The sequence below is a fragment of the Chelonoidis abingdonii genome, chromosome 4 (genome assembly GCF_003597395.2).
Source record: "Chelonoidis abingdonii isolate Lonesome George chromosome 4, CheloAbing_2.0, whole genome shotgun sequence".
NCBI classification, from domain to species: Eukaryota; Metazoa; Chordata; order Testudines; family Testudinidae; genus Chelonoidis; species Chelonoidis abingdonii.
In genome coordinates, this window is record NC_133772.1 from 55,930,865 (window position 1) to 55,954,884 (window position 24,020).

The following is a 24,020-nucleotide window of genomic DNA, read 5'->3' on the forward strand; positions in this document are numbered from 1 at the left end:
AAAACTCCATCTATCTAGCTGTGCAAAGCAGGTGGCTTATTTCACTTAATGAAAAAGAAAATACTGTTGGCTAAATACTTAGAGCCAGTTCTGAATAACCAAACACTAAGGGAGAAATTGGGATGGGGCAGAGGGAGAAGTCTTGAATTGTGCCAGTAGCATGGATCCAGATCGTGTAAAAGATTTAAAAGGTATTCTGTGAATTGCTTCTAAAACCTATGGCATTTGCTTAAACTTAAGACCTACTTGTGTAAGAAGGAAGGGGATAGCGATAGATAAAGAATGTGGTCAGCGAGCTGCTACTTTCAATCACAGGACTGAATGTTCATATCTTTGCATTATAATGAAGGAGGTGCAGATCTGTAGGCCTGCATAAAGTGACATTTTTCTAATGTATTCTTATTAAACTTTAAGGTCATAATGGTATCCATCCCTGAATACTATGACGGAAAGAATGTCCTCCTCACAGGAGCTACTGGCTTCATGGGAAAGGTGCTTCTGGAAAAGCTACTGAGGTCCTGCCCTAAAGTGAAAGCAGTTTATATATTGGTGAGACATAAAGCAGGACAGATGCCTCAAGAACGAATGGAAGAAATGATCAGCTGTAAGGTATGTCTCTGGAAGCTCTGTGTGTTAATTCACTAAAGAAATGATACAAACCTCTTTTCCCCATTATAAAGAAACTTCTGAAATAGCGAGCAACCGTCAACATGTTGGAACAGGTTTTTTGCTGTACAAACTTCCAGATAAGTGACTGCTGTGGTATTGGTAACTAAATATCAGGATTGCGTTGACTTTTAACAAATTAAAGGAAAATAGACGTCTCTCTCCTGGAGACGGAGGGACACATACAGCAGATGAGCATAATGAAGCTTGTTTTCTGCCATTTAAACTTGAGGACAGGTACACATTCTTTGAATGTCATATATCATATTATATGCTTGGTTTTTTAAGTTCTGCAGATGACCTTTTTTGTGCTTTGTATTCAAATGAAAAGCCTAGTGATAGGTTTTACAGTGAGGGTAGGAGGATGTACATTTCAAGTGGAGCGTCTCACCCACTTTCAGCTTTGTTAAAAGGTCTTGTTTTTAATGCAGCTATCTTGTATGTTAGAGTACAAAGCAGTACTGAAATGTCAAATGGTTGTCATGTAAATGACTTATGTTTTACAGTCTGCTAATGAAATGTGTAGTCACCTGTAGAGAGGTAGTGTTTTCCCTTATGGATAGAGCATTGACCACTGACTCAGGAGACCTGTGTTCTAGTCCCAATTCAGCATCTAGCCTGCTGTGTGCCCTGGGACAAATTACTTCAGGTCTGTGTGCCTCAGTTTCCCTATCTGTAAAATAGGGAGAAAAATCCCTTCTTTTTAAAGTGCTTTGAGGTCTACTGATGGAAAGCACTATAAGAGCTAGGTAATATTTATTATTATTAGAGCTTCCCCAAGGTGAATTAGCTGGAAGACGGTGTGAAAATATTGCAGAAGATGTAAAAATTAAATGTGTCGTTTACAGTGAAATTAAATTACCCTTGTCTACAGTTTCTGTACCACTTAACTATTGTAGTTTAGAACTACAGTCAAATGGGTGCAACCCCTTAGTGTGCGTGAAGTTATACTGTATAGAGGAGGTGCTTATCAACATAGCTTATTTCTTTAAACTTACCAAAATAAGCTACACCCACATTTCAAAATATTCTCAGTAGATTTTTTTATAATAGAGTTGTGGAGATCTAGCACCCCCCATTTCCCGTGAATTTTGGTTGGTTAGTAATCTACATTACAATGTGAGCCTACTATGAAACCTTTTTCAATTTTGGAATTTCAGTGAATTCTCTTTGACAGAGTAACTGTTAATATTTTGCTACCCTGGTGCTTTGGGCTAATGAAAGTAAATAATGCTGGAGATGTTGTTTAAAAGTGCAAAGTTTCAAAAAGTTCAGTGAATAGATTGTTGGGTCTGGAATAGATCTGGGCAAGGAGAAGTCGTCTGGAGATATATATGAAAAGGGAGGGACAGGCAGTAGAAACAAAAGTGAAACCATTTGAGCAGCATATTTCAGAAGTCTTCATCTTTCTGGGTGTAGCCTTCATTGAGTTGAGTTCTACCATACTATTCTCTCACTAGAAGGGAAAACCTATAATGGCAGCAGGCTGTAAGCAGACCCAGTTTGAGTCTCTTTTATCTCATCGATCTCCGAGTTGTGAAGAACATGTATTAAGGTTATAACAACCAACAAGAATGCACTTTTCTGTAGAAATCCATGATTAAATAGTCTTCCTGACTAGTGATTTAAATCAAATCAACCCTGGTTGGCTGGCAGAGTTCTCACTTGCACCTCAGGAGGCTTGGAGGTAGCAATAACTGGCAATATAGTAATATCTGACTTCATCCTAATATCACCTGACATCTCCTCTGTGTCCAGCGCAACTCCACATTTGTACTCTTGTTCAAACACTCCCATGAAGCCTTCCTGTCTTCTGTTACACCACTGTTCTAGGGACTGCTAATAGTAAATGGTATACATTCCCCGGGACAATGAGTCACATTTTGAGAGCTAAGGTAAATTCCTCTGAGGAGCTCCTCAGAGCAAGGATCAATGGATTTTAAGAACTTAAGTTTCCCCAGTGTTGCTCCTCCTCATCCTCTCTGCTGATGTCCATATCTTGGGAATATATGTAGTACTCTAATTAGTTGGGCAAATTTATTTTGTCTGAATCTCTTCTCTCCCCTCCCGTCCAAAAAAAAAAGAATCCGGGTTAAATAAAACATTTCATTAATTTGTGTCTAGTTTGCATTGTTGTGGTCAAAACAAAACTTGAGAAATGTTGAAACACAGCACAGCTAAATATTAATAGAAGCAGAGACAAGAATTTGGGCGTGTCCTTCTCTCCTACCTCCCAGGTGACTGCATAAAGCCTCAATGAATGTATATCTATATATTTATACAAAGTGAAATAGCTTCAACAGGAGAGACAGACATCCACCCCAGAATACCATATAACCTGGTGGTTAGGATGTTCAAGTAGGATCAGGAGTCCTGTGTTCAAGTCCCTGCTCCAGAGTGGGGATTTGAACCTGGGTTTCCCACATCCCAGGTGAGTGCCCTAACTGCTGGGATAAAGGTTATATCAAGACACAACCAATAACAACAAGCTTGAAATAAAATTTTTTTTTAACTTTTTTCAATTCACTGAACCTTCAGTTCAGATTAAACTGAACAACTTTCAGTCTTCTAGAACTGCCAGCAAACTGACAAATCAGTTATTCACACAGTTCTCACTGTAATCTCCCTGAGGGACTCCCTAGGGAAGCAATTGGAAGGGCCTGAGTTAAGACTCTGTGGGGCTATCGTGTATCAGGCATTATCTTAACAGGTATTTGAGTTTGCTGGATCCCACAGGTTTGTGTTTTGTCTGTCAACTTCTGCATTCTGGAAGGCTACAAGGTACTTGCAGGTAAACAGCATTGGCTCCCTTGTTTATGAACTATTTTTTGTTAAAGAATTTCCTGTCTAGAGAAATTAGTGGCAGCTGGGAGGAATGACTGAAGGACCCTTTTTAAGGCGGCTTCCTGGACACGCTTTGTGGATTTAGTTGGGGATTGGTCCTGCTTTGAGCAGGTGGTTGGACTAGATGACCTCCTGAGGTCCCTTCCAACCCTGATATTCTGTGTTTCTATGATTCTGTGACTAGTGGTTTCCAGCCTCTCCCTGCCCCAGTACAGTTGGAGGGGTTATGGGAAGAATCATGGGACTGGAAGGAACCTCAAGAGGTCATCTAATCCAGTCCCCTACACTCATAGCAGGACTAACTACACCTCTGCCCCATTATAACGCCGTCCAATATAACACTAATTTGGATATAACGCAGTAAAGCAGCGCTTGAGTGGGAGAGCGGGGGGGGGGGCGGGGCTGCGCACACCGGTGGAACAAATCAAGTTCAATATAATGCGGTTTCACCTATAATGCAGTAAGATTTTTTTTGGCTCCCGAGGACAGCGTTATATTGAGGTTGAGGTGTATTATCTAGATTTATAGACCATTCTTGACTGGTGTTAGTCTAATCTGCTCTTAAAAAATCTCCAATGATGCACATTCCACAAGCTCCCTAGCAATTTATTCCAGTGCTTAACCACCCTGACAGGAAGTGTTTTGTAATGTCCAGCCTAAACTGCCCTTGCTTCTTGTCCTATCCTCAGGTTATGGAGAGAATTTTTTCCTTTCCTCCTTGTAACAACCTTTTACGTACTTGAAAACTCTTATCATATCTGCGGTCAATCTTCTTCTCTTCTCTTCTCTAAACTAAACAAACCCAGTTTTTTCAATCTTCCCTCATAAGTTGTGTTTTCTAGACCTTTAATCATTTTTGTTGCTCTTCTCTGGACTTTCTCCAGTTTGTCCACATCTTTCCCGGGATATGGTGCCTAGAGCTGGATAAAATACTTCAGTTGAGGCCTAATCAGCGCCGAGTATAGAGGAAGAATTGTTTATCGTGTCTTGCTTACAACACTCCTTCTAATACATCCCAGAATGTTTGCTTTATTTGCAAGTGTTACACTATTGACTCATATTTAGATTGTGATCCACTATGAACCCCAGATCCCTTTTCTGCAGTACTCCTTTGTAGGCAGTCATTTCCCATTTTGTATGTGTGCAACTGATTTTTCTTTCTTACGTGGAGTATTTTGAATTTGTCCTTATTGAATTTCATCCTGTTTACTTAGACCATTTCTCCAATTTGTCCAGATCATTTTGAATTTTAATTCTGTCCTCCAAAGCACTTGCAACCCCTTCCAGCTTGGTATCGTCTGCAAACTTTATAAGTGTACTCTCTGCCATTATCTACATCATTGATGAAGACTTTGAACAGAACCAGACTCAGAACTGATCCCTGCAGGACCCCAATGGATATGCCACTGATAACTACTCTCTGGGAACAGTTTTCCAAACAGTTATGCAGCCAACTTAAAGTAGTTCCATCTAGGTTGTGTTCCCTAGTTTATGAGAAGGTCATGCAAGACAACATCAAAAGCCTTACTAAAGTCAAGATATGCCACGTGTACTGCTTCCCCTCTATCCACAAGGCTTGTTACCCTGTCAAAGAAAGTTGTTAGGTAGGTTTGAGACAGTTTGTTCTTGACCATGCATACTGACTATTGCTTATCACCTCATTATCTTCTAAATATTTGCAAATTGATTGCTTAATTATTTGCTCCTGGTACTGAAGTTAAGCTGACTGGACAACCTGGGAAATTATAGACCTTATGTCTTTAGATTGGCACTATATTTGCCTTTTTTGAAGTCCTCTGGATTCTCTCCATCTTCCACAGATAATCACTAATGGCTCAGGTATCTCCTCAGTCAGCTCCTTGAATATTCTAGGATATATTTTATCAGGCCCTTGTGACATGAAGACATCTAACTTGTCCAAGTCATTTTTAATCTGTTTCCCTATTTTAGTCTTTGATCCTACCTCATTTTCACTGACATTCACTATGTTAGATGTCCAATCACTACTAACCTTTTGGTGAAAATTGAAACAAAAATCATTTAGTACTTCTGCCATTTCCACATTTTCTGTTGTCTGTCTCTCACCCCTTTCCCCCCACCCCAATTGAGTAATGGGCCTACCTTGTCCTTTGTCATCTTCTTGCTTCTAATGTATTTGTAGAATATTTTTTTGTTAGCCTTTACGTCTCTAGCTAGTTTAATCTCATTTTGTGCCTTAGTCTTTCTAATCTTGTCCTACATACTTGTGTTGTTTGTTAACATTCATCCTTTGTAATTTGATCTATTTTCCACTTCTTGTGGGACTCTTGAGTTTCAGAAAATTGAAGATCTGGGAAAGCCAGGGTGGTCTCTTGCCATACTTTCTACCTTTCCTACTCAATGGGGTGGTTTGTTTTTGTGCCCTTAAAGTCTCTTTGAAAAACTGCCAACTCTCTTGAACTGTTTTCCCCCTTAGACTTACTTCCCATGGGATCTTACCTACCAACTCCCTGAGTTTGCTAACATCTGCCTTTTTGAAATCCATTGTTTTTATTGTGCTGTTTTCTCTCCTACCATTCCTTAGAATCATGAGCTCTACCATTTCATGAAAACTTTCACCTAAGCTGCCTTCCACTTTCAAATTCTCAGCCAGTTCCTCCCCATTTTAACTGATTAAAGAAAACTGATTTACTATCATTTCATACCTTCAGTGTAACTTTATTGGCATTCAGCCAGCTTCTCTCCTACTCCAATTGAAGTAACTTTGAGGAACAGAGAACCTCTGTTGAATCCAGAAGCATGGCTGTTGTTCTCAATTCCTTCTGGGGATACAGGAATCAAGATTTCAGAAGCATTTAAATCCTAGTCTGATGCTTAACCATTTCATTGGATTTCATTTACTGCTTCAATTACCATTTGCTTATAGAAACTAAGGAGTCTTTCCTTTTTTATTCTTTTCAGTTTTACGCTATTACCATGCACTGACCTATATAATGGTATAGACAAGAATAGCAGTTGTGTTTTAAGCTCAAAGAAGTCTCAGATTGACCAAAAAACTTCTGATGTGTCTGTATAAATGTGAGGAACTCATCACAAAGCTATGTCTAGAGCAGTGGTGAGCAACCGGAAGACAATCAGGGTAATCTGGTTGCAGGTTGTGAGACGTTTTGCTGGCGTTGACCATCTGCGTTGGTCCCTGTGGCTTGCTGCTTCCCACAGCTCTCATTGGCTGGGGACGGTGAACTGCAGCCACTGGGATCAGTGGTGGGCCATGCCTGTGGACAGTCAACATCAGCAAAATACCTCACTGCCTGCAATCAGATTACCCCAATGGGCTGCATGGTTCTCGCCACTAGTCTAGAGACATTCTTTGCTACACAGCATCTGACATCTTTAACTCTGATTTCCAGTAGCACTTCCTACGTTCAAAAAGTAGTATTTGAAAAGCATAGACTTCACCATTACTTGTTTGGCAAAATTAGGTGTCTTAGCAAAGTTATCCCCCCCCCCCTTTCATGGAAAGCACAACCTTGAAAGGTCAGTCTTTAAACAACACTTTCAGTAGTAGTAGCTGCTGCCTGGCTGGAGGCTTCTTTCATTTTTGTTAATGTGGTGTTGGATTAAAACATTTGATATGGTGTTCTGTTCAAACTGATGTTAATCTAAACTGAACTTTATGTCAATATTCCAGTCAGACAGGAAAGCTAAGGTTCTGTTGTACTGATAGCATGTGGAACTTCCATTGCTGTTAGTTTGTTACCCCTGTAAATTTTCTAGGTATCTAATGGAGGGAAAAAAGACAAGGATTTTGTATATGTATGTAATACACAAAATATTTGGTGATAATCCATGCAATTAAAATACAGATGTGATTAACACATTTATTGTACCTCTCTAACAGCCTCATTTTTCATCTGCCTACTAAATTGTTGTCCCTGGGATTTACTCTGACATTCCAACCCATTGATCAATTTTAAATCCTCTCGTCTCTTTTGCAACTACTTGCAAGAGAAGTGGGGTTTTTATTCATTCTTTCTCAATTGTGAAATTTTCCCCAGAATGATACCTGGCTTAAGCCCATGAGTGTGTTCATTCTTGGGTCATCAACACATCTTCTAGACCTAAATGTCATGGGATTAAAGACTGATATCTGGAGTCCTCTCACTTCTAGACTGCAGTATTATATAGTGGAAGATGGGGTAAAATGTGTTGTTTTTTAGCCCTGAATGGGACAGAGATGATAGACTGTAAGTTGACTATAGCTACTTTAGTTAATTTTTAGATGCTTTCTATAGCTCTGTTGGAGCCCTGAGCTTTTGAACTTGTGGGAGCTTAAGGAGCTTAGCTTTAAGGACAGGAAAAGTAGTTCCAATAAATAAAGTCTTAAAAAAAAAAAAAAGCGTCATGCATATTCAGCTTTATCATTAACTTGGAATGACCTGCAAAATTCACTGGCTGCTTTGCCAGTTGAATAACTTGTCCATCCCAACTCATACTGATATGTGATATGAAATTTTACAATCATATTTTTAGTATCCATTATGTTTGAGGGAAGTAAAACCCCATGTTATAGGCAGAAAATATTTTTAGTTAATTACTCCTTTTCCTGCTACATAAAAAAAAAAAAAAGCTCATTTCTGAAATCTTTGTGTGAATTTTTATTTTTAGTCCTGATTTTCTTTTGACAGCTCTTTGACAGGTTAAGAGATGAACAGCCTGAATTTAAAGAGAAAATAATAGCAGTTCCTAGTGAACTTACGCAGTCTGAACTGGACCTTAGTGAGCAGGACAAAGAAAAGCTCATAGACTGCATTAATATTGTATTCCATTGTGCTGCTACAGTCAGATTCAATGAAACATTGAGGTGAGTATAAAGCATGATATGGAAAAAAAAATGTAATTTAATTATTAGTGTATTCCTCAAGGGGACTCCAGCTTGAAAGTAACATTTATCTGCAAATTCTTATAAACAAACAAAAACCCTTGGTTTTTCCTGAATTTCACTGTATATAGTCAATTTAATTTTTTTTCCTCTGTATAAAGAAACTCCCCAAGAAGGTTTTAACCCTTAGGATTTAAAGGATAAGTATAAAGGTCCATCGCTGAGGAAAGACCAATATGAAGATTGTGCCAGGCCCCAGGCTTGGTACAGGCACGAGGTGTACAGAAAGTTAAGTTATGTTGGTGCTTGTACTGGTCTTGGCACCTTCATGTGTCTTGTGAGCTCCTGCTGTGATGACTCCTGATATGTCTATCTGGTGGATAATGGCTGTGGATGGGCTAGAGCAAGATTCATCTGGCTCAGCCGTTGAGCTGAACCACCACCCATTTCGTAAACCAAGTCATGGAAAGAGTGCACAGGTATATGTAATTTCATGGTCAGCCTTTTTGGAAGGTAAGGGTGTACTGAGAACAAATATGTTCTCGTTCTGAGGGTATGGGGATAAAATTCTAGCTCTTGCTGCTTCATCTGACAGTGGGGTCAGAGAATCAAATAGATGCTAAGGGTGGGTGCAGGGGAAGAGAAGATATGTGGTGAGGTGGAAGGAGAAAGTAATGGCAGAGGGGTAACAATACACATTAGAGGAAATGTGGGAAGAAATAAGAAATAAAAAGGAGAAGAGTGAAGCGAAAACTACTGGGAAGATTTCTAAAGAGATTGAGGGAAAACTACTGAAAGCTTAAAGAAAAGACTCTTGTAGAAGAAAAGGACTAACAAAAGGAAAAGAGATTAAAGTAAGCTTTGGTATATCCATTTTTAGTAGAAATTTTTTTAATGTTGAAATGTTACAGTACATTTTTGACTTTTATTGCTGTATGAGAAATCTCTCTTCAGGAAGGAGGAGGGAAAGAAACTTGGCTATATAAGAGTGAAAGGCAGGGTTAGGAACCCCTCATTTCTGAGTCCCTGCAAATACTGATCATGGCCCTCTGGGAATGCTACATGATGAAAATGAGCAAACCCCCTTTTTATACTTCCTTCTCACAAATTCTTTTAATTAGGCAGTTCCCTTGTGTCACCAGCATAAGAATTAGCTAAAGAGCTAGGTTTACAGAGGCCTTTAGTGGTGACAAATCCTTCTGGATTGGGGACATAATGCCTCAAGCCTCCTGTAATTTCCACTCTGCTGGCAGGTCTGGATTCTCCTGAAGCAGAACACAAGTGGACAGAGGTGACTGGGAAGGGCTACTGAACGTATGCTGAACTGATATTTCTCTTGGGCAGTCTTCGCTGACAAGTCCCCCTAGGAAGCCCTTGGTCAGAACTTAATTCCCTGCTGTTGAGTCTCTGCCTCATCTCTCTCCTGCACCCAGAGAGTTGGATCAAGCTGAAAATATTCATCTTCTGAACTAAAAAGCAAGCACAGAACTTGTTTGGACTTTATTTCAGAACTTTTTCCATTTCCGAAGTTAGAAATGCAGGGAATTTTTCATAGGTCAATTCTTTTGGTCTTTTGAAAGCACTGAAGATTGAAGACAAAATAGGTTATGAAAAAATCTAATACTTGTTTAGATAACATTTAACTTGGTCCTGCTAGTGAAGGCAGGGGACTGGACTCGATGACCTTTCGAGGTCCCTTCCAGTTCTAGGAGATTAGGTATATCTCCTATTATTATTTATTATTATTTTGTAAAATGATTGTGCTTTTGCTGCAGTGGAGTGGGGCTTGTTTGAAATATTGATATGAGATTACTGAAAAACTTCTCTATGTAACTCTGCTTATGTTAAAACAAAAAAACCCAAAAAACCCTCAAACTTATATTCAATATTAATAAAGCACTTTATCCCAACAAAATTTTGACAACCTTATAAATAGTCCACCAGCATTACTGAAATGCCACTCAGGGGAGGAAGGCAACAGCCCATAGTAATATAATAGAAATGGAAAGAATACCTTACTTATGTGAAATTTTATAGGTGAAATTTGTTTGTCCAGAAAGTCACAGTCCAGATACTAGCTAAATTAAAGATGGATTCATCCCTAGCCTTTCGGAAAGTGCCATGGAAATTTTAATAAGAAGCAATCACTACCTTGGTATCTTTGATTGCCTTCCTCTATACAAGACCTCCATGACTAACATAGTGCCCATCCTTCCCCCAAACCTCCCCCGCATATCTGGTTATTACCTGAGCACTGACTCAGAAGGGAGAGTTTCACCTATTGACTTGCCAACATAAAGTCTTTGGAGACCTCCCACTGAAGTATTGACCAGGGCAGATCTTGCCCAGCTTGATGTGTTAACCTCCTGATGTGGATGGCTCTGCAGGTTTCTATATGAATATCTATTGATACCGGGTTAGACACCTTGTGTGAGGGTCAGAGGTGAAGAAAGCAAAAGAGCCTAGCATTATAGATTGTCGTGTAAACATTTTTCACTTCCTTGTTTTTAGTTGAAGAATTTTTTTTTAAGAAAATAAAGAAGTTTCATAACTTGACTAGAGTGTATGCCATGTAAGCAGAGGAACTTTTTTTAGATGGTACACAAAGATAGAACTAAAAGCAGTGGCATGAAATTAGTGAAAACTAGACTGAGTACTTAGAAACTTCCATATTATGGATTCTGAGACTGGAACAGTCTTACAAGGAAAGTGGTGCAAGCCATTCTAGAGACACCTAAAAATCAACTGGACAAGATGTGGGAAAATGTTATGTCTGCATTGGTAGGGGGATGTGAATAGATGACCACATGAAACTTTTCACCTCAATTTATGATTCTCTGACATGATTACTCTTACTTATCTTCATTTGTCTGTTTTCTTTAACAGAGATGCTGTTCAGTTAAATGTGATTGCCACACAACAGCTCATCATCTTGGCTCAGCGAATGAAGAATTTGGAGGTGTTCATGCATGTTTCAACAGCATACGCTTATTGCAATCGAAAGCACATTGAAGAAATCATATATCCACCCCCTGTTGACCCCAAGAAACTGATAGGTTCTTTAGAGTATGTTTTGAATCTTCATAGTTTTTTTCCTGACTAATCCATACCCACTTGCTGTTCTTTTCTCCAGTACTATTACACATTGATAAAAGGCTTTGAAAAGCATAATATAAAAAAACTACAACATGGGTGAGGCAATTATCTCCATTTTACAAATGAGGAAACTAAGGTATAGGAAGGTCATGACTTGTTTTAGATCACTTACTCAAGAATTGAGATAAATGTCTGTTTTTCCATACAGAGTACTACCTCCTCGAAGCCAAATGATAAATATTGAATATATTAAACTAAACATACAATTAGATGCCAAAAGTTAAAACCTCCTAAAGCACTAGCAACCCTATAAAACCCCCTCAAGCAATCCTAATAAAAAGATAGTGTCTATTATTTAGCAATTCAGTATAAAGTTAAATGTCTGTACTGTAGCATGTAAACATAAAATATAGCAAAACTTATAGCAAAAATATACTTTCAAACCAAACAAATCTGTTTTCCTAAAGTATTCTAAAGTTGCATGGTTTTAAACTTCAGTTTCCAATTCACTAAGGCATCATCTCGTTAAAAGAAATTGAAGATCAGCGTGGGGGGGGGGGTTGTATTTGAAATAAGAGTAGTTTTAAAAAAAAATCAAATTTGAACTCAAGAATTGAACCTGGATTCAGAACACTGCATTACAATAAAAATAGTCTGTAGAGGCAAACTTTGTTTGCAGTCTGCCTGGCCATGAACAGTTGAAGTGATGGGTAAGTGTGACTGCAACAGGGACTGAGATGGAGACTGCAAAGGAAGGGTAACCTCTTGCTCTTTGTATTAGAACCTCTTGATGTCAGAAATAGCCAAAACTAAACTTGTTCTTCATTAATCCCTTGCTGTTTTTCTGACTACTCTGAGGAGATATCTCGAGAGCAGACAGAGCCCCCTTCCAATTGTGAAAATACAGTATACTTCCTGCCCAACAAACTTCAATGAATAAAACAAAACTATATGAAGGGTAAACTCCCTCTGACTCAGATGTGTGGTATAGTTGTGGCAAATACAGTAAAATTTGAGTCCTATCATCAAGTGGGAAAAGCAGTAAACAAGCCGAAACTAGCTGCCCATCTTTAAGGTGCACAAAAGATTTCATTTAGCCAACTGTAACTAGTCCTAGGTTCTAGTGGGTTAATTTTCTGAAGCTGCTGCAGAGGATAGACAAAAAGCTTGAGTGAGTTGGAATAAAATGTAAGGTTTAGTAGCCTGGATTTCAGTAGGGAAGAAAAGAGAATCTGATTCTAGTAAAGAGAATAAAAAATACCCATGGATAGTAATTAAAGGGACATCAGTGTAATAAAATTTCACAAAGGTGTAATTTTTGCATTACGTAACCTCAGATTACTGTAACAAATATTGAAGATGAATTTGAGTTTTTCTTGACCATTTTCACTGTTTACTTTTACAATAAATGTAGGTCCAAAAAGACTTCAAGTTGATATCTTGATATCAAAGTAATTTCAAGTATTGTAACTGCCCTTGACTTCCCTATCAATTTTTGTGGCAATTTTTCTCTTTAAGGTAACTATCCAAATTTGTTTTTTTATTAGATTCTAATTAATTGGATCTGAACTTGGTCTCTTAAATGTAAAGTGACGGATGATGGTGGGTAGAATATGAGCCTTTCAAAAAGGCTGTCTGTTCTGGCAGAAGTAATAGAGATAATAAATATAGTATAGGAAAACTTTTTTGACAGGAACGCCGTTTTTCTTATTTTGGAGCATCAAGAAACACTTGTAGAAATTCTCAGATTTTTTTTTTTATGAATCTGAAGGCATGGATTAACTGTGCTGTGAATACTTCATAGACAAAGTTAGGGGTTGGATAGTCTGTTCAGCACTTGATTGAAAGGCCGTTGGATCAGAGTTCAGACAAGCATGCGCTTAAATGCAGAAATAAGACACTGCTTTCTACTGCAGCTTTTCTGGATTTTGTCCCAGTAACTAAAAGCCTGGGTAATGAAAGATTGTGAATCCTTTTTGAAGTAAGTTGATTGCATGCATTATTGGGCTAATCTGAAGCTACAGATAAAAGTACTATGTATTAACCCAATAACATAAGGATAGACAGGATATGGATAATTGAGTTATGAAGTTAGAAATTTAGCTTTACCAACTAGAAAAAACTAAATATATCTAAATGATCACTATACTCTCTTTGCACTAACTTCCTCTGTAAAATCAGAGTTTTGAAATGAGCTTAATCCTCACATCAGTTTATAGAAGTTGACTATTTGGGAGCTTCGACATGGAAGTATAGAATTACTTTTTTAAATTTTATAACTGCCTGTACAGGGAAGAAGGTGTTGGGCTGGTAGGAATCTAGCATGTAACTAATTTAATGTGTGAAAAACTTGGCAAAACTAAAAGCTAGTTGAGTAGGGAAAGACTTTTTTTTTAACATCTGATAAGGGTCTTGTGTAAAGCAACATATGTTGTGGCATCAGAAGTGGCTGCATAATCAGTATTAACAGTTGTCAAGATGTTGTATAAATCTTTCTTCCTTAAGACCCAAACACGGGTCTTCAGTGCCCAGGTAGAATAGGTAAGACCTCAGTGTTAAGTTACTGTGAAAAAGTCCTCTATAGAACACATTTTAATGATACTCCATTATCTATCTTAAAGAATTTAGGTTTGAATTGAATTTCAGAGAATTTGAACCTGTTTCCAGAAGCCTAGATATTTCAAAGCTAGTGCTTAGGTTTCATGAATAAATATATGCACCTAAAGTGAAAACAAGGCAGCATCAGAATATGGGAGGGATATTGAGAGAGATGAAATGTATTTCTGGTTCTGCTGCTGTTGCTTTGTGCGACCATGACAATGTATGTTAGCCTTTCAGTGCCTCAGTTTCCCCAGCTGTAAACTGGTCATGATACTACATCGGCGAGGTAAGTATTATGATGCTTGGCCTTTTGTAGAATGCCTTTTGTAGAATGGTGGAAAAAATGGTATTAAAAATTATTTACTTTTCCTGTTTAAAAATAAACATTTAATTTTTAATTTGAAATTACTGCCAATTTGTTTGTAATATCTTTAAAAGCACAAATCAAAAAAAGAAAAATTAAGCAGTACAATGTTTGCTACTGACCTTGTAAAGAAAATCATACTGCTGAACTGGTAATAGTCACTCGGCACCGAAATTACAGTTAGTTGAAATGCTAAACCTGTTTTTTTACAGTAATATTCTCTTCTGCAAGGGCAGAGAGAATATTCTTCATTTCAGTTTATGCAGTTACTGGTCCAATTGATTCATGCAGTTTCATGACCAATTGATTCAAAATTAAGAAATGGAGTGATTGAGAATCAAAAAAGGTAGGAAAGTTTTTTTTCTCTTAGTCTATGCATAAAACAGAGGTGTGAAAGGATGAGATCTCCTAGTGCTGAAGTGTTTCTAGTCACCTCAATAATCAATTCAATTAACTAACTACAGATCATCTTTTTTTTTAATAATCCATTTTAAATGCAAAACATATTTTAATAAACTTTGTTCTTAGGTACCCAGTGCATTTGATGTTGTTTATTAAATAAATAATTTTAAAATGTTGTTTATACATGTTAACTGAATTTTACTTTCTATCCAAATGGAGTTTGACACAAGTCAGGAATTCATTTAAAAAAATTGAATAAATAGAAAATGATGAATGATGCATTTCTTAACTTGATAAAATTAAAGTAAAAATTAAGACAGACTAAATGTGTATAAAACTATATAATTGCTTAAAATATGGAATTAAATATAAGGTATCCTGGTAATCAAAAAGTAGCAAAATTTTTATAAAGGCTATAGTTAATTGTAAATCTCATATTAATGGTTACCAACCAGGAGACTGAACATTCTTTTAGGATAAATAACTAAATTCAAATGCAAAACAAGATTAAAATCAATTTAAATCAAGCTTTCCTACTTACTGATTTAAACCATAATTAAAACTGGTGACTTAAATCACTTTAATTTTAAATCCTTTCACCCTGTGTACAAATGCATGTCAAAATGAATACTGTGTGCATTTGGTACTTTTTCTAATAAATAACTTCCTTCATTTTTAATGTTAGTGTTAGGTAAACCTGTTGCCCTGTGTCATTCTGTATAAAGGGGAGTTAGTCCCATGTTCCTGAGACTGGTACTCAGAAGCTTAGAGATAAGTATCTCTCCTTGTGATAGCTATTGAAATGTGGAAATAACTCAGCAACCTCTTGATGTGTTAGATGTTGGGACTATGTAAATAAGAACACATTTTGTGTGAAATACTGTAGAAATTGCTTATTCAAAGCATAAGAAGTCTAAGCATTGCGTGGCTTGGAAGGAAGGAGAATGCGTTATTTTTCAAGATAAATTTAGGAACATACCACCACAAAAAAAAATTGTTCCACGCTTCACTGCAGTGTGTTACATTCCACCAGCTGCCAGAACCCCTAGTTTGGTTGGAACTAACAACTTAATGATGCTAAGCCAGCACAAGTGTCACACAATCTCTGGCCGTTTTTGATGTGTGACTCTTCTGGAAAATATCTAGAATACTCACATCAAATGGATTAGATCAGATTATCATTTCGGCTTTATAGCACATGCATATGTGCTCCTCCAGTAATCAACTGGAACTATGGATGGGTACGTTAGAGAAAAATACATCCCTTTCTTTGTTTGGCACCTAAAACAAGATACTTAGTTAACAGCACCCTTATAAATCTATAACTAGTTATAGGAGTTATATATTTGTTGAAAATCATGTTTTTCAGAAATGCAGAGCTAGAAACCAATTCCTTTACTGTTACTTGAGTATTGTTGGTAGAGGAGGACTCAGTGTAATTTCTGCTGGTCTGCTACTGCGTATAAACACTGTCTGAAAACCTGGACAATTTCCCGCAGAATTCAGCTGAAGGACAAACTTGGGGATGTGGAGAAAAGCACTGGGGGTGTTGAAAAAGGGAAAAGGATATGGAGTCATTTGACTAGCAGTGCAACATGCTCTCCTATGCGTGCATACTGCAAATGTGCTCTAGTGGATGTGGGTCAAGCAGTGAGTAGCTTTTGGAAGGCTGCTTGAATGTACAGCAGGCACTAATGTGGGTGCAGGAGTAGTTCATGTAAATTGGGCTGAAAGTGAAGGCAGCAACCAGGGAACCTGCAGCACTCAGTGACTCTACAAGAACACAACAGTCCTGGTTCAAACTGTGTGTGGCCTACTAGTGAGTGGGAAGCAGAAGCGGGGCCACAAAACACAGGAAAAGATATAAAAGTTGGTTCTTTTTAAAAAAAAAAAAAAAACAAAAACAAAAAAACAAAAAAAACACAAACAAAAAAACCCCTAAATAGGTGCTAAACAAATAAGATGGACTGAAAATGGACCAAAAAACATTGGCAGCCATTGTTCTATGACATGGTACAGAGAAACATGCATCCAGAAGATCTGTAAGCAGGGAATGGGCTGTGAGCCACTTGTTACTACGCCTGTGCTACCATAATTTCCCTTAGAAATGTTACTTGTGGTTTTCTCTCCAGATCCCTCCCTTGAAGGAAGGGTGGTATCCCATTTGTGCAGTATGCTGTTACAGTGCAAGAATCTTAAGGACTAGATTAAGGTTTAAAAAACAGGGGAAGCATTCAGATGAAGTAAAGGGTTGGAAAATAAGGATGAGATTCCCCCGATGCGTGTGCAGCTTTCATTAAATATATTAGGGGTTTGCATGTGTACATGGCAAGGCAGAATTTGGGCCCAAGTGTGGCGGGATTGCTACCTTTTCAGTGCTCTCTGCAGAGACAAGAGCTGGAGAGCACTGCATATAAAAGCATAGGAAGGGATCTTTATGGGCTAAACTAAGTTGTAGTTTACTGTAACTTTCTGTCCCGCACCTTGAAAAACATTTAAAATGCACCAAATTAGGTTCCCTTTAGATTCCTTTATTTTTTAACCCTCTGTAGATCCAGGCCTACCTACCAAAGTGTGCATGACATACACCCTTGCACATCATATCTGGATTTGATTCGCTAAATGCAAGGGAACCTAAATTGTAACTAATCCTGAGGAGCCAGAAGAGAAAGGTAAAGCAAGAGGAGCGTGTACAGAAAAGGCCTTAAACATCTTTTTTCCTAGTCTAAAAATAGTGTTCAATGTTCTACGTGCTGTTTAAATTGTTCTGTGGCCTTTTTTAATACAGTGGTCCCTTCTCTGGCTCAAAATTTATGAAAAACCTGGTATAAAGAGCTTTTAATACCTTTTAAAAACATGATAGCTGGTTATGGTCTCCCCTGATTTTGCCAATACTAGCTGATTTTTAAAGGTGTTTAAAACTCCATTTTTAATAGATACTAATATATTCAGCAAGTCTGGACACGATGTAAGAAGTAGCCTATTTCAGTTTTCACCTTCTAGATGTTTAGTATGTAACTTTCACCATTTTAGGCTCCCTTGTAAGGTGATCTAAGTAGGTGTAAGGAAGCTTTCAGGTGTGGTCTACACGCACACAGTTGCACCAGTTTAACTAAAGGCATGACTTTTTAAAAATATTTTTTAATTGATTTAATGTAAACTGGTAATGCTTCTATACTCAGACAAGCCTTCATTACACACCAACTAACATGACTTCTCTCAGTTTGAACCTATGCCTATAGGAGGGTTTTTCACCTTGCTCACTGTGTTATTTGGAAAAACTATGTTTAACATCTTGGAAGAACCAAGAAAATTAACTTAACGTATATAGCAGGCATGTAGTAGAAAATGTAAACATTAAATGAGAAGGGGGTAGGCAGAAAAGTGGCAATATAAAATCTTGAAGATGACAGTCTCGTCATTAGCCATAACTAATGGACCAAGTCCACTAACTGTGTATCAAATATGCACTCTGTCCCCTCTGTCACCTCACTAATTTTTTTTTTAAATATGGTATGTACAGAAAAATGGGGGAGAATGAATTGTGAATTGATATGTATTAAAAAGTATGTTTTGCTTTTATTTTAAACCAAGTTTGCAAGCCGTTCTGGGATTTTACTGGATATTATTTTATTTTGTCCTATCAATTTTTGTGTTGCAATTGAACTTCCAGAAATGTGGTGGTGCACAGTACATTCAGTTGTGGGTTTTCTTGTGCAGTGATCTGTTGCTTTTGAGAAATCTTGTATTGATCTGAGATCAATTTGTATCCATTTTCTTCTTTTTATATTGCCATTTAATAATTCCTGTAAATTCTTCTTCCTTCAAAAATAACCCTTGAGATTTTTAACTCAATTCATAAAATAAACTTTAATTTCTAGAGCACGTTGCAATGTTTCTAAACATAATGGGGTTGGTCTGTGTAAGAAAACTTTAACCTGAATAACTAAATAAGCTACACCAGTGCAAGCCCTTATTTTTAGATACACTTGCAGGTTTAAATTATGCTTGTACCCATGTTGCTTTGGGATAAGTGATTTGATTTTTTAAATCCGTTTTTAAGTTATAGTGGGTTTTAAATCAATTTAGCCTTATCAAGATTTCTAATATAGACCAGCCCTTAGTCTCCTGCAATTGACATCAAACTCTTCTTTCAATACAGTTCTTCCACACTTTACTCACCTCCAGTCTGAGAGAGCTGTTTGTTAAACAGAGTGAGCATTAAGGGCTAAATACTGTTAGTGCTCAACTGTTATTTTTTGCTTCTAATGAGATCAGGCTTTGGCTTCTAAATAAAAGAAACTGTTTCTCATAAGTGAAATCTGAGGGAGTGTACAGCAGTTGCAGAACTGAGCTTGGGTGTAAATTGTCTGCAGAACGTCATGTTTTACAACCTACATATAATGTGCTTGCATACCAGCGTCAAAAGTGCTAATTTATCTGAGGACGGAGGGTATGGCTACACTTTGGATGTCAGCGCTGGGAGTTACGCTGTGTCGTACAGCTGTGTAGGAACAGCGCTGCAGTGTGGCCACACTGACAGCTACCAGCGCTGCAGTGTGGCCACATTTGCAGCATTTGCAGCGCTGTTGGGAGTGGTGCATTGTGGGCGCTATCCCAGCATTCAAGTGGCTGCAAACGTGCTTTCAAAAGAAGGGGGTGTGGTGTAGTGTGACGGGGAGCGTTGGGGAGCAGAGAGGGGATTTTGGAGCAACACTGTGACAGTCCCTGCCTTACAAGTTCAAAAGCGGGGGGTGGGGGGTGGAGTGTGAGGGAGCGTCGGGGGCAGAGAGAGCGGATTTTGGGAGCAGACCTGTGAGCTCCTGCCTTGATTCTGGCCATTTCCCCCACCTCTCTCAATCACTCTTAAATGTAAAAAGGCTTCAGACCAGATAAGCAGCTTCTCGGAGGACTCCCTCCCCGCCGTGCTGTTGGTCTCCTCAAGCAAACAGCTGTGAACATTTCAAAGCTCGGCTCGATCGCTCGCTGGAGCAAAGAGCAGCTGTGTTTGGGTAGCTCCGGGAGTACCTTCCGGTTTGTTGTGACAGGATTCTGGGATACTTCTTAATACCCTGGAGGCCAATAACAGCGCTGGTGAGTGTCCACACCTGATGAGCAGCGCTGCATATCACCAGCGCTGGATTCGCTAACAACCTGTAGCAGACCAGGAGTACAGCCAGCGCTGCAGCCAGGGAGTTGCAGCGCTGGCTGAGCTTTGTAAGTGTGGACACCGAGTAAGTTGCAGCGCTGTAACCCCCTCACCAGCGGTGCAACTTGTAAGTGTAGCCAAGCCCTGATTTTTCAGAGGTGCTATGCTTGTTAGCTTTTGTGCAAAATGGTGCCATGCATCTCTGAAAATCAGGTTATTGGGTTTTAAAATTCATTGATGATCTGATATTGGACACTAGGGCTGTTACAGAGCTTTGAAGTGGCAGTATTAAATTACTTCCAAAGCTTTTCCTAATGCAGCTTGTAAAACTTACCAATAAACGCTACAGCAAAATTCCTTGCTTTACTATGTTTATACCATTCTTTGTCTACATTGCTTCGGTGGAACTTTACAGCTTCAAATTTCTTATGATTGTTGCTTTGAAATAAATGAGGCAGTCATAAGCATTTTTTCTTGATAAGTTTTGTTTTTAATTTCTCTACTTTCTTTCAGACTTATGTACTCCTTTTTAAGTGAATTGTACAGTAAATTAAATTGTTGTCCTTTTTGATTCTTTAGGTGGATGGATGATGGTCTAGTGAATGACATTACTCCAAAACTGATAGGAGACAGGCCTAATACTTACACATATACAAAAGCCTTAGCAGAATATGTTGTGCAGCAGGAAGGTGCAAAATTAAACATAGCCATTATACGGCCGTCAATTGTTGGTGCCAGCTGGAAGGAGCCTTTCCCTGTAAGTCTTTTTGAGCCTCCCTCTGAATATTCTACAGTCCATGTTTCTTGACCTCTAACCTATGCATGCATCCTGGATAGCCTATACTGCTAGGGATCTAGTTCAGAAGTCTATAGAAATCCAAGTTGAAACTTAGTCACTTGTGGATAGCAAACTGAGTTACAAATCTGCCTCATTTGGTTGACAGCTTTCTGTGTGTCGGTTTTTGTGTAAGAAACCTATAGATTTAAAGGATAAATTACTCTGACCTCTGGATTGTATGGGCTTATCAAGTGAATTAAGAAATATTTGTTAAAACGCAGGAAGGGTATATTTAGTTCGAACTACTGGAGTGAATATGATGCTTTCCTAAAGTGATATTTTTCACTATATATATACACACACACATTTTACACACTTAACTGTTCATCCAAAACTTTTTCTGATAAGGAGACTAAATAGTGTAGCCTTTTGGAAAGTAGTTTTGACTTCAGTGAGTTTCTGCGTATCTATAAAGAACTGAAGTTTCTCTCATCAGTTAGTTCCCATGACTTCTAAGTGACTAAAACACATGCAAAACTAAAGCCTTGATCTTTTATTTTTCTTTGCCACATTTGTGCTTCCTGATCCTGGAGATGCCTTTACGGACCCATTTCCCCTTCAACTTGCAACAGAAACTGGGGATTAACAGTGCACAGAGATGCCCTGGAGCGCCCCGTTTGTATCCACCCTACATGACAGCCATAGGAAAGGGAGTGTTTTAGATGTTGCTTTAGCAGCTGAATGCTATCTGACATTTTTCCCAATCTGGGCTAGTCCTCTTGTGACTAGTTTTGGAGCTGTGTTCCTAACTCAGGAGAAAATCTTTCTCAAGCTCTTACAGATCACCAAAATCAGAATTGTCCGTCCTTTTGGTACTGAATGTAGGCATTAAAAATTGAGACTCCTACTCTAGAAAATGGCAAGAAATCTAATAAGGGACAGCAAAATTGTTTTATCTACTTCTCTGGGTCACTGGAAGTAGCTCAGGTCAAAGTATGTCTTGTCTTCATAGCTGCTGTTAGGAAACTTCCTTCAAACTGTAAACCTGTTATAAAATTATTTTAATCCCAGCGTTTATTTGGTAAGAAATGAATACACAGCAGCTCATTTTGAGGAGCTAGTTAAATTGCGTGTGGTTCTTCTGCTGGAGGAGTTGTAGCTGTTAATTAAATGCTGTCACAGGTACGCAAACTGAAAGCACCTTTTATATTTGAAACAAAAGTAGGAATGAGGAAGTAAAATGTTGTCCCCTTTAAATTGTAACAGTAAATGTTTGTCAAATACAAACTCTATGTTGAACTCAGTAAACTTCTACTGAAATAGCTTTTGGTTTCTTTACACAATAGGGATGGATTGATAACTTTAATGGGCCCAGTGGTCTTTTTATTGCGGTAAGTAAACATTTTAATACAACTGTCTTTGAAAGAAAACACATTACTTGAAATGTTTTATTGGTGTCTCTTCTGTTTTTGTTATTTAAGGCAGGAAAAGGAATTCTTCGAACAATAAGAGCCTCCAACAGTGCAGTTGCAGATCTTGTTCCAGTAGATGTAGTTGTCAACACAACACTGGCTGCAGCTTGGTATTCTGGAGTTAATAGGTATAGCAGGTGACAATGCAGTTCATTTTTAATTAGCCCCAAAAGTGGTTGTGTGATGTTTTTATAAACCTAACCATCTATTGACTGCTCGTCTATAGTTTGCTTTTCCCACACTATTATGGAATTTAGGATTCACCATATTAGCCATCAATGGCCAGTATCTGATAATGTGTTTAGTCAGTAGTGCAATACTGTAGATGAGGGGGAAATTCCTTCCTGATCCTTATAGCTGTCAGTTTAAATTATAAATATTAAAGTTGAAGCTTAAAATATTTGTTTCATGAGAGAGAGAGGAATTATTACAACAGCTGTTGGGAAGAAAAATACTTGAAGTATGGAGATAAAATTAAGGTGATTAGTTTGATTTCCCCCCCTTTATCCAAACTCCAAAATTCAGGGGACAAGAGTGATTTGGATAAATAATTCTAGTTTGGGCTATTATGTACCAAATTTTAATTTATTTTTAATTATATGTGATGCTTTTTTCAGACCAAGAAACATCATGGTGTACAATTGCACAACAGGTGGCACCAATCCTTTCCACTGGGGTGAAGTTGGTATGCTGTGTTCTTTCTATACATGTTCTCTGTAAACTTCAATAGAAATTTTTTTATTGAATAATAAAGGGCCCAAAATGTGGCTGTTAGATAATGTGTATTTTTATAAAACCCTTGTATCAACTTTAGTAACGTCTCTGTAAGGACTTGAGAGCACAGATTTTAAAACGTTAACATTTTTATAATCTGAAATTCAGCTATCATACCTCTCAACTTTGCAATGTGTTCTATCACTTTTTAATTTTATCCTCTGTTCCCTGTTTCTTCCCCCTCCATTCACTGTTTATTTTCCTGGTAGTAGCTCTTCCCAGTCCCACCTTCATCTGAAATGTGGAAGTCCTACAGCTTTCCTAATAATTCCCGCAACCTAATCTGCCTGCAGTTCGTGGGTAGAGTGAGTAAAGCACTGATCACAGGGAACAGTAGAGACCCCATGATGATGGCAAGGTATTCACTGCTGGGTTTAGCGACTGTCTTGCTAAACGCATCTAGAACTTCTTGTTCTGTGTTTGTACAGTGCTTACCACAGTGGGGTCCTGGTCCATGACTCGTAAGCACTACAGTAATACAAGTAACAAATAATAGAACAGTAGTCCAAAAGTGAGATGGATTTTGCACAGAGCAGTACACTTGAGAGGTGTGATGGCAACTTTTGCTTTTGAGTAGTCAGATTGATGTAGTTATTGTTTTTACCTTTAGGTAGTTACATGAGGTATCAAATACAGAAAAATAATCCTTAAATTTGGGCACCTATTTTCAACTCTTAACATACTTTGAATTAGTCTAATCTGTTTCTGCAATATTTTAATAGACGTATAATGTTTGTTTTCTTATATGAAAATGTAAGATTTCTAACATTTTAATGCATATATTCTCTTATCTTTACGATCAGAAGTTTTAATAGGTTTGGAATATATTTATTCCAAATATTTATATATTTCATTTCACAGACTGCTCTGTAGCTAGTTTAAAATTAGTTCTAAGGATTTTCTCTGTACTGAGTTTTTTTTCTTATTTATGCAGTTTCTCACACACACACACACACACACACACACACACACACACACACACACACACACACACACACACACACACACACACA

General features: G+C 38.0%; 1 protein-coding gene across 6 annotated transcripts in view; it reads left to right on the forward strand.

Moving 5' to 3' along the window:
- The window catches only part of FAR1 (fatty acyl-CoA reductase 1), a 96,342-nt gene that overhangs the window by 36,806 nt on the left and 35,516 nt on the right, over positions 1 to 24,020 (forward strand). For 3 of the 6 annotated variants that reach the window (XM_032788238.2, XM_032788239.2, XM_032788240.2), the window contains exons 2-8: positions 415 to 609; positions 8,178 to 8,353; positions 11,258 to 11,437; positions 20,563 to 20,740; positions 22,108 to 22,152; positions 22,243 to 22,370; positions 22,851 to 22,918. In XM_032788238.2, coding sequence (XP_032644129.1) covers positions 421 to 609; positions 8,178 to 8,353; positions 11,258 to 11,437; positions 20,563 to 20,740; positions 22,108 to 22,152; positions 22,243 to 22,370; positions 22,851 to 22,918 — 964 coding nt within the window. In that variant the 5' untranslated portion in view covers positions 415 to 420. The remainder of the gene's footprint in view (positions 1 to 414; positions 610 to 8,177; positions 8,354 to 11,257; positions 11,438 to 20,562; positions 20,741 to 22,107; positions 22,153 to 22,242; positions 22,371 to 22,850; positions 22,919 to 24,020) is intronic. The other 3 variants (XM_032788237.2, XM_032788241.2, XM_075065194.1) reach the window with 1 other exon arrangement.